An 11,543-nucleotide genomic window follows, 5' to 3' on the forward strand; every position below is an offset into this window, starting at 1 on the left:
ATTTTGAAATTTTTAATTTGTATTTTGATATATATATATATATATATATTGGATTGTATAAAGAGTCTTAATGTGTCTATTAGTCTCTCACTTTCTCTACCTTTCCAAGCAACTCTTTGGCATGGATGGCTCAAATTGTCATTGTTTATCAATTTTAATAAAACTAATGACTGTGATTTTGTATAAGTTCCAAAATATCGTTATTGTCGTCTTAGAGTTAGAAAAATGTTTTAGATTTTTTTTTATTAGCCCAAAAATAACCTTAATAAAACATAATAAATTAAATCAAAGGGCTATAAAAGATGATTCATGACCTCACACAACTTTTGAGCACAACGGGCTTTGATGAAACCACCCATAAACCTTTAATATATGCTAAAATGTTTAACAAAAATGCTATAGATTTGACACGATTCTTTGGGAACTAATATAAAGAAACCAATACAATAATCTATTGATAACTCTTGCATCATTACACGGTGTTGAGATAGACCATAACATTTAATCTAAAGCTCCATTGAGTGCATGAAAGCATATCACTTTTAGGGATGCCAAATATAACATCACCGCCTATAAACGCTATTACAAAATGCTTAGGAAAAACAACAATGAACTATATCACTTGGAGGTGAAGCTTCAATGTGGTGCATAAAGTTTAAGAGAACTTTCTAAGGGATAAACACATTGGAAGCTTATTTGCTCTAATACAATTACAACATTACTCTATGCAGAGACCCCAAATATTTATATCAGCTCGGGACAAACAATCAACTCTCACTTAGCAATGGTGATTTAATGTCATCCTCTAAAACAACAATTTAACTTGTTAGCAATACATATGAATTGATTCTAACACTCACTAAACAAAAGATGAGTTAGTCCACTTAGAAATCAATGGACTCATTACAAGCGGTGATAACAAACTTGATAATGATTCCACACCAACCACAAATCCTTGTGCTTTTCCCTGCACAAACAATTGAGCATGCATGTCAATGGAGTGACCATGCTTCAAGTGCTTTATAATTTATTTAGCTTAAGAAGTAACTCAACAAAGAACAACTTATTTTGATATAGGAGAATCCCATATCTACTTTTATTTCTTTTTTGTTTGACATACTCTTGAAATTCTCTATCAATCAAGTGAATGCAACAATTTCATTTGATAACAATAGATAAAAAATTGAAAGAGAAAAATAATTGGACCAATTTGCCAAGAAAGCTGCCACTTTAAACTCAAAACTCACTACTATGTCTTGCTGACCTGATTCGTATTGAGCACATGTTGATGAATCTACCTGATTTTTCCCAACTGAGTTCAAAGTTCAATCTAATGAAGTAGAAAACATCCAGGTCTAGATGAGTAGTGTGACATAAGAGATGATAGCATTAGCTTTCCTCAAACAACGTTATCTAATTAAGCAGCCTCACTCTACATATGACAATATCAAGAATACAGAAACTAGGTCTTCCTTTATATTGGCAATAAGAGTAGAATTTTTTTTTTGGTGGAAATCATAATTTTCCAAAAAGAATGTCACGAACTATGGAATGCAGAACTATAGGTAATGGGATCATAAGTCTACTTTTAATTTGACAGGAAAAATTGAAAGACCATTACAATTAATAGTTGAACTGAATAATCACATTGAATATTATTTTATGAAAGAATTGAGTATTAAGCTATTAGGATTAGGCGTGTTCGCGGTGCAGTGCGATGCGGTTTTTGGCCATAGCACCGCACTTTACGGTGTGGTTTAGCTAAAATCATAACTGCACCGCATCTTATTTTTGTGGTCACATGTGCGGTGTGGTGCGGTTTAGAGTTTAACCAAAATCATAACCGCACTGCACTTCATTTTTGCGGTCACATGTGTGGTGTTATATATAAGATGAGGTTTGAAGTTGATATATTTTTCAAATTTTGGGCATTTCTTACTCATCCCAATACTAATTTTTCCTTTTTTTTTGGCCAAGTTTTAAATTATTTAGCTAGTTTTTCTTTATTTTGGGTTGGTTTTTCTAGTCAACATTTGCTAGGGTTGTCAAACTTTTTTTTTTGAAAACTAGGGTTATTAACTTATTAATAATATATTTAATATTAAAAATAAATAAATATATTAATATATAGAGAGGGTGCGGTGCGGTGTGGTTTGTGCGGTTTGTGCGGTTTTCTTATTTTAAAACCGTAAACCGCATTGCACCATGTGGTGCGGTGCAGTGCAATGTATTGTTACTTGCGATACAGTGCGGTTATGCTATTTTGCAGGCGGTTTTGGTGCGGTTTTTGCGGTTTATGCGGTTTGGTGAACACCCCTAATTAGGATTATAAGCTGAATTTTATCTTATTTTCAAAGACTTTGAAAGGATTATAAACTATTAGGAATTGAGTATTAAGAGGCACAATACACACAATTCCAAAAATCATAAAATGAACTTCTTAATTAAAAATTTTCAAATATGAAATATATTGTGCTCATTAAGAGGGAAAACAATAAAATAGAATACAGCCCTAAGAATTGTTTCATTTTTATAACCATGATGCCTTAGCATTGTTTTCTATGCAGAAGACAAATTAACAACCATTACAACACAAACCGGAAGAATTCTTATTTTGATAACTTCAAAGCAACCAAGCGGAGGATTTAGAGAAAAACTGTGGCATATGCTAGCCAAGTAGATAACAAAATAACATAATAGCAGATATTGATATGCAAATAGCTAAATGTAAAACAATTAACCCAAAATAACAAAAAACCTAAATAATATTTAACACATTTTTTGTTGTTTAAGAATACCTGTACTGGTAGCAATTCTTGCGATTTTCTCTCTACGGCCAACGGTGGTGGAAGCCAAGCATTGTAGAGATCCATATTTTAGTGTTTTGAAGTAAAAGAAGAAGAACACCTCGCAAGGTTTTCAATTTGAGAGATAAGAACGCGGGAAAGAAAAAATTAAAAGACTATCGTTTGTTTGTCTGTGTGTTTCTTGCTTTTATACATTACTTGCCTAACCGTTTACTGGTTTTCCATTAAAAATAAATGAACGGTTAGGATTAAAATGTGTAAATTCTATGATGCAGATTTAAGTGGGTATCATACCCAAAAAAAAAAAAAAAAAGAGGGTACGATAGAATGACCATTTTTTTAATTATCAATTTAAGGCATTTGGGCTCCATTTGGAGGTCCAAAATAAGCTACCAAACAAATTTTGAATTTTCTTTCAGAGTATAGGATCTTTAGTATCACTATGAGATTGAAATCTTATAAGATCTTAAGATTTAGATTGAGATTCCACACGTATTCCATTTCAATAAAAATCCTAGGGTCATTAAAGTAATAAACAAATTAGCCTTGTGGCCCAACCCATATTGATTAAAAAAAAAAAAAGCACCATAAGTCTCACATTACCTTAACGACTTAGAGACGGTTTGGATACCACTTCTTCTCACTCATTGTAGAGTTGCGTTTTGTGAAAAAAAAAAAAAAAAAAAATTTCAGCCAGACTTATTGACTATTTGGAGACAAAATTTACTGTGCATGAACAGTGCGTACACTGTTCATGCACTGTTTATGTACTGTTTATAATTAAAAAATATTAAAAATGGGTCCCACGATACTATTCATACATTTAAAAATTATTTTGCTATAGTGTTTTCAGTAACAATCAGTTTTCAGCCACTTTCAGTAACAATAAGTTGTATCCAAACGGACCCTAGCCTAATTAGCAAAATCACATAACACAGAGTATAGTAGAGAGTAGAAAGTAGAGGCGTGAAGTTGAGAAATTCAACTTTGTGTGATAGACCATCGACGCTAACGAGGATTTATTTTATTTTATTTTATTTGAAATTTTTGTAATTCCAATACTAATTAGTTACTTAGTTCCTTGATATAGACACTCACTCATTATAATTCCTTAACGTTAGAAAGATTATTTTGTGAATCATAGTATAATTGATTAATGGAATTATGGTTGTCCGTTGCTTACTCACGGGAAGATTGGCTAAATAAGATTAGTATAATTTAATTAAGAATAAATAAATAAAAAAATCAAGGGTTAGTGATTTGATTTGACAAATAGAAGTGTAGAGCCGTAGAAAACTAGAAATAATGAAGTAGTGAATTTTAAAAAAAAAAAATGAAAAAGAAAGAAAAGCAAATAACGTTGGGGCTATTGTGGGCTGGGCTTTAAGACCCAAACCCAAACTCATTCAGACCAAGCCCAATTCTGTTCTCCAAACCCAGAACTCGCCGGCGATAAGTCTGAGTTTTTTTTCCATTGCAGTTTGGTAACGATGGACACACACAAGAAACAGTGTGTAGCAGCGGCACAAGAATCGGTGACGAAAATCACTTGGGGTTTGCTGATACAGGTCGGCCGTTGACGGTGGTTGATGGGTCACCGGTGACTTTTTTTTCTTTTTCTTGGTTTTCTGTGTTTTACAGACGGTGGTTTCGAAAAATTGGATAAGATTTGATATGGGTTTCTGGCGTGGTGAGTGAGAGAGTGCTGAAGTTGAAGAAAGAAAGACCGTATCGAGAGAAGGACGTGGGACTTTTTTTTTGGCCTTTGGATTGGTTTTTTTGCCACGTGTCACTCATCTATATTGAAAAGAGGGTTTTAAACTTAGAGGAACTCAAAAACCCTACTCGCATAAACCCTTCTCAGCCAAAAAGCATTTCTCAGTGACAGTTGATATAGAGCTACATGTATGTTCAGGTACAGTTAGTTTTGCCCCCCACCCTGTTGCATTGTACAGTTGAAAATGTTGTGTGCTTAATGTTTCAGTTGAGTTTTAGATTCTTAATGTTGTTCCATCTAATTCCTTAAATCTTTATTTCAGTGAATGGCTTTATTTTTGTTCTCTAATATGTTTGATAAGCTTGCTAGTTGTTCTTTGAGTGCTTAATGTTGATGTACCTTCCAAGTAATTATTAGATGGTAATTCCTTCCCACCATGAATGTAATTGTGTGAGAGGAGGAAGTACCACATTATCGTACTCTAGAAGTAGCTGAGTCGCGCTCTTTTGTGAATTTTTAATGAAATATTTACTTATAAAAAAAATTTCTTCAAATCTTGAAAATTTTATTGTTTGGGGCCCAAGATATTAAAAAAAAGAAAAAGAAAAAAAGAAAAAAAGAAAAAGCTTTGATCAACTCATCTAGTTAATTAGCTTTGTTCTAATGTAATTTTCCCTCAAGACCAGTTAATTTTTAAATTTTTGTATTTTTTTTTCTCTTATTTTCCCAAACTAAATGGGTTTTTTTTTTTTTTTTTTTTTTTTGTTTATAAATTATAAATTATTTGGTTTTGTGGTTTATTTTCCAATTGAAATCTGGGTAGAGTTTTGGCTACTTGAAACTAAGATGTGTCTCTTTGAAGTATTGAGATAAGAAATATGTCTCTTGAAAAATTGTTTTAGACTCATGAAATATATATTGTCATTGAATATCAGTTGTTGAATGCGAAGGTTTCCTTCCGTTACGTATACAGTGATGCTAATTGGTGATTAGATTCCCTTGCATGTGCTAAGCGTGTTGCCAACATTCATTTCGAGTGAGGAACTGAGGATTGAAATCTCCATGATATTTATAGTTGCATTACTTATAGCTTCCTTGTTCCAAGTAGCCAAACAACTGTCATCACTTGCCTAGCAAATTTACTTGCAAAAAAGGAAGTGAAGAAAAATTCATTTGGGGTAATCTCCCAATTCCAATAAAATGCAACTACATGTAGTGTGTTTTTGGCAATCAGATTCTTTTCTTGGATTTCCAATTTCTTTTGAACTATAGTTTATTTTTTTTCATGTTTATACTCAATAGTTTGTGAATCATATTGATTATTTTATCACTCCTTTGGTGATTTTAATACACGTTATTTAGTAAATTAAAAAAAAAAAAAAAAAAAAATCCTTACAATCATTATTTTCTTGATGAGAATTTAGTAACCTCATAGAGTCTATCTGATTTGTGCTAACACCCTATGATTCTGTTGTCAGATTGCTGCCGACCTGCATAGGTAGGCATATTTCCAAATCTTTGCCATCACTTCAAGCCCATTGCTCATTGTTTTCAGCTGCTATTTCTTCTCGGCAATTCACATCAGATGGCTTCAACAATGGGAACAAAGACATTGATTTTAATATTTTATTCTCATCTTGCACAAAGGTGCACCTTGCCAAGTGCCTTCATGCCTTTCTTCTGGTCTCAGGGAAAGGTCAAAACATCTTTCTTTCAGCCAGGCTTGTCAATCTTTATGCCTATCTTGGTGATGTCTCATTTGCTCAACGCACATTTGATCAGATTCCGAAAAAGGATGTTTATACCTGGAATTCAATGGTATCCGCTTATGTTCGCATTGGCCGTTTCCGTGATGCTATAAATTGTTTCTATCTGTTCTTGTTGACCTCTGGCGTTAGACCTGATTCATACTCTTTTCCATCTGTGTTAAAAGCCTGTGGAAATCTAGTTGATGGGAAGAAGATGCATTGCTGGGTTCTAAAGCTGGGTTTTGAGTGGGATGTCTTTGTGGCTGCTTCTTTGGTCCACATGTATTCCCGGTTTGGCTTCTTAAGTGCTGCGCGAAAATTGTTCAATAATATGCCAGTTCGAGATATGGGTTCTTGGAATGCAATGATTTCTGGGTTTTGTCAGAATGGAAATGCTGCAGAGGCATTGGAGGTCTTAGACGAGATGAGACTGGAGGGGGTAAAAATGGATCCTGTAACTGTCTCAAGTCTACTTGCTGTTTGCTCACAATCAGACGATAGCTTAAGTGGGATGCTCATTCATTTGTATGTCATAAAGCATGGACTGGAATGTGATTTGTTTGTGTCCAATGCCTTGATTAACATGTACGCCAAATTTGGTAGTTTGGGGCATGCACAAAGAGTTTTTGATCAGATGGAAGTAAGAGATGTGGTTTCATGGAATTCAATAATTGCCGCATATGAGCAGAATAATAATCCAATTACTGCCCTTGGGCTCTTTAACAAGATGCAACTAATAGGAATTCAGCCTGATTTGTTGACGGCAGTGAGTTTGGCTTCAATTGTTGCTCAATTAAGTGATCGTCAAAGTAGCAGGGCTGTTCATGGATTCATTGTGAGGAGAGGTTGGCTTATGGAAGATGTTGTCATTGGAAATGCAATTGTGGACATGTATGCAAAATTGGGTGCAATAGATTCTGCAAGTACAGTTTTTGAAGGAATTCCTGTCAAAGATGCGATTTCGTGGAATTCTTTAATCACAGGTTATGCTCAAAATGGTCTTGCAAGTGAGGCGATTGAAGTGTACCGTATGATGGAAGAGCACAAAGAGATAATTCCTAACCAAGGGACATGGGTAAGCATTCTACCAGCATATTCCCATATAGGAGCCTTGCAACAAGGGATGAGAATCCATGGACGGGTAATTAAGAACTGTCTCTACTTGGATGTTTTTGTAGGTACCTGCCTTGTTGACATGTATGGAAAATGTGGCAGATTAGATGATGCCTTGTCCTTATTCTACCACATACCAAGGATGAGTTCAGTTCCTTGGAATGCCGTAATTTCTTGTCTTGGTATTCATGGGCATGGTGAAAAAGCTTTGAAGCTTTTTAATGAAATGCTGGTGGAGGGGGTGAAGCCAGATCATGTAACCTTTGTATCTTTATTGTCAGCTTGTAGCCATTCAGGTTTGGTTGATGAGGGTCAATGGTGCTTTCGAATGATGCAAGAAGAGTATGGGATCAAGCCTAGTTTGAAGCACTATGGCTGCATGGTAGATTTGCTCGGTCGATCTGGACGTTTAGAAATGGCATATAATGTCATAAAAAATATGCCTATACAGCCCGATGCTTCTGTCTGGGGTGCTCTTCTTGGTGCTTGTAGAATTCATGGAAATTATGAGTTGAGTACATTTGCTTCAGATCGCTTGTTTGAGGTTGAACCAGAGAATGTTGGCTACTATGTCTTGTTGTCAAATATTTATGCCAATGTTGGTAAATGGGAGGATTTGGATAAAGTGAGATCATTGGCGAGAAATAGGGGACTGAGGAAAACCCCTGGCTGGAGCTCAATTGAAGTGAACAATAAGGTTGATGTCTTTTATACTGGAAACCAAACCCATCCAAAATGTGAGGAAATATACAATGAATTGAAGGTTCTGACCACAAAAATGAAGAGCCTCGGTTACATTCCAGACTTAAGCTTTGTGTTGCAGGATGTTGAAGATGATGAAAAGGAGCATATACTCACAAGTCATAGTGAGAGATTGGCAATTGCTTTCGGGATAATTAGTACCCCTCCTAAAAGCACCATTCGGATTTTCAAGAACTTGCGAGTTTGTGGTGATTGCCACAATGCCACTAAATTCATATCTAGGATAACTGAGAGGGAGATTATTGTGAGGGATTCGAACCGTTTCCATCATTTTAAGGATGGAATTTGCTCTTGCAGTGATTATTGGTGACATGAACTGCATAATTGATAGTTAGGATTAAACTTGCCAGGCTTAAAAAGCTTTCGAGTTCAGAATGGATGATACAGTTGGAGGGTGTTGTACCAAAGGGAAGTCTGTAAGTGTTTATGGATTTTTTTGTGAATTGAACTGGTAATACAGTTGTCACTTTTTCCTAGACTCTAGAACCCATCAATTTTGTGGTTATTTTGTTTTATTTTTTTAAATTTATAAATACCATAGGCTGTGAACCTACAGCATCCTCTATGAGGATTGATCTTTACTAGCAATTTTGTGAAATTCTTATAATTGCATTTTTTTCTTTGTCAACTAATAAATCACCTTCTGTCAAAACTCACTATCAAATATATATATATATATATATTAAAAAAATATCAGGAAACACCCTCCTCTCTCACCAATTCCTTAACATTCTTGTACCATGGACCGTCAACCCCTTACTCGTCACCCACTACATCATCCACCTCTTTCATGACAACCATATCTTGCCTTGCTCATGCTTCTCCACTTCATCATATTTTAACTCGGGCGGTGGACTTGGCAACTTCCTCTCCATGTCCCAAGTCATAGCTGCCAATCCAGGTATGACATTTTGGCAATGATTCGGTTCAGGCCATTGAGGTACTGCCCAGCATGTCATTTGCTTATAAGATACCAACTAAACCATAAATCCAAAATTTCAAAAAATAAAATAAAATTCAAATACCAAATGCATAAGCCATACTTGGAATAATTATACCTGTTCCTTTCATGGGCAATGAGTATAATTTTTATTTTTATTTTTTATTTTTCGTGAAAAAAGGGCAGATCTAGCAAGAGAGTTTCTGAGTTATTTTTATTTTTATTTATTTATTTCATTTTTTTTGGGGTTTTTAATGATTTTTGAGTTTTGAATGTGGCAAATTAACCTTGGTCCCATGAAAATTCCACGAGTCTTTATTAACAAGTTGGCATGCTAATTTGGAATTTGACATTTCAACTTGGCATTGAGTTGTTAGATCTTATTCACACGTAAATTTCATGAAACAATATCATTCTTTTGGTAGTGGTACTGAGTTCATAATAGTGAAGTTTTACTATTTTCATATTAAGTAACCATAATGGACATTTAATAATTTTTTTGACTAATATTTGTTACTCAGAATCTATACATGAAAATTAGAAAGTTTGGTATCATAATTTTTCCAAGATTGAATTCAAACTAAAATTATTCACAACTGTCTGCTTTTCTATACAATAACTGATTTAAGATTTTATTCAGCCTTTCTTTCGGATGTAAATTAATGAATTTGCTAAACATTGTTTCTTTTCACTTGTCTGTTAAGAAGGAAAGTCCCAAACAAAAACCCTTTATTGGTTGATTAATCTTCTCAGTAATGGAACGAGGCAAGAATGACCTTGACTCTCTTCTTTTGTTATTTATCTCCTCAATTTCCTTCCACACTATCTACTGCCATGTGAGATGGACCTTCATTGTTTTAAAATAGCTTCATGATAGCTAACCGTACATAATATGACACAAAATTAATTAATTCTTGGTGGCCTTATACTGGCCTCATAGCTAGTAGTAGCATGAAATGTCAAACACAACTACTTTGGATTTTCTCCCATGTGCAAAATATTTTGTTGTAGTAACAACACCAACAGCAACAACCAAAGCCTTAGACCCAAAATTTTGGGGTCAGCTTTGGATTCTTAAATTAATTAGGGTCAGCCATGCTTATTCTTTTTCTAGTCATTTGATTCTATCTGAATTCATGTCCTTAATTGCCGTGTCCTTGATTACATAAAATCTCTTTTGGTGTTAAAACTTCTGTTTGACATTAGTTATATGCTCCTACTACCTATATTCTGTTATTTAACAAATGTTGATACTTACATTGAGATTTGATATTTATGATTTGAGAAAGCTGAATATGAACAGTATGTAAAAGGTACTAGGTTGACAGCTGCTTCTGCATTGCCTACAAAGGAAGGAGAAGGTCATTTTCTTAGGAATGGAAAACGGTTTTTTTTTTTTTTGGGGGGGGGGGGGGGTGGTGGGGGTGGGGAGGGGTAAAAGAATGATTTAGAATTAAAATGGATAGATTTAAAGATGGGTTTTGAAGATTCACAGTTAATGAAACCAGGAGCATTTCATGCATGTAATTCTAAAAAACAGATATTTTTTGTGGAATTAGGAAAATCTAAACAAACAATTTTGTTTAGTAACCTGTGGCAAGAAAATGTCATGGAAACAAACCAATTCAGATTTACATGATCTATTCTACCTTAGGTCCCTAAACTTGTTGTGATATTAAGCACAGTGAAAGAGAGTTTGATATTGTTGGGAAGTAATTGGAAACAAACTTTCATGTTTCTTGGCAATCAAAGCAGACACATACACACGCACAACTATATATATATATAGTTTTATTAAAAAATAGATGTGCTGGTGTTTTACTTGATGAAAAATTGCACAACTTGAATAAGTTGTGGAAAGGGAAGTGCTATTTTAGGTATTGACTAAAGAAGTAATTTAAGTTTTGATGACATGATTAATTTGTTGTTGATTTTGTTGCTTTGTTTTAATAATCAATGATTTTTTCTTTGATAAATGGTATTTTGGGTGCTGTATATCACTATCCCGAATAGGGACCTCCTTGTATTTTTGGAAATTTCCCTTTTCTTTCTCATGCATTTGTTTAATTATTTTCTAAGATTCTCATTTTACTAGAATTGTGCGGTCCTATGCTAAATGCATAAGAATGCCTCTACCTCTCTCTTTGATTCTTTCATCAAACTTTAGTCCAGGTATGAGGAACCTCATTTATTTATGTACATTTTCATTTCCTTTTTCTTTCCCGTCCGTTCGTTCTTTTGTTTGGATTTATTTTTCATTGGAATGTACATTGTGTTTATTTATCACCCTTTTGAACTTCATTTATGTGTGTAGGTCCCTTTGTTCCAAATTATTTATTTATTTATTTTTGACATATTTGGAGAGCTTTTCACTGTTTCATAGGGTGCCAATCTTACAATTTGTTGCCAACCCGATTATAACCTCCAAAATTAGGGGTTTTAGCTTTGTTTGTGGA

At 34.2% G+C, this 11,543-nt stretch overlaps 1 protein-coding gene across 1 annotated transcript; it reads left to right on the plus strand.

Moving 5' to 3' along the window:
- The first annotated feature begins 4,168 nt into the window (after positions 1 to 4,168).
- Positions 4,169 to 8,728, plus strand: LOC111991660 (pentatricopeptide repeat-containing protein At4g33990). Its single transcript, XM_024023457.2, has 2 exons — positions 4,169 to 4,722; positions 6,003 to 8,728. The coding sequence occupies exons 1-2, from the start codon at positions 4,715 to 4,717 to the stop codon at positions 8,455 to 8,457; spliced, it is 2,463 nt and encodes an 820-aa protein (XP_023879225.2). The 5' UTR covers positions 4,169 to 4,714; the 3' UTR covers positions 8,458 to 8,728.
- The last annotated feature ends 2,815 nt before the right edge of the window (positions 8,729 to 11,543 follow it).

This window comes from Quercus suber, unplaced genomic scaffold, assembly GCF_002906115.3.
Source record: "Quercus suber isolate HL8 unplaced genomic scaffold, Cork oak 2.0 scaffold_347, whole genome shotgun sequence".
Taxonomy (NCBI): Eukaryota; Viridiplantae; Streptophyta; class Magnoliopsida; order Fagales; family Fagaceae; genus Quercus; species Quercus suber.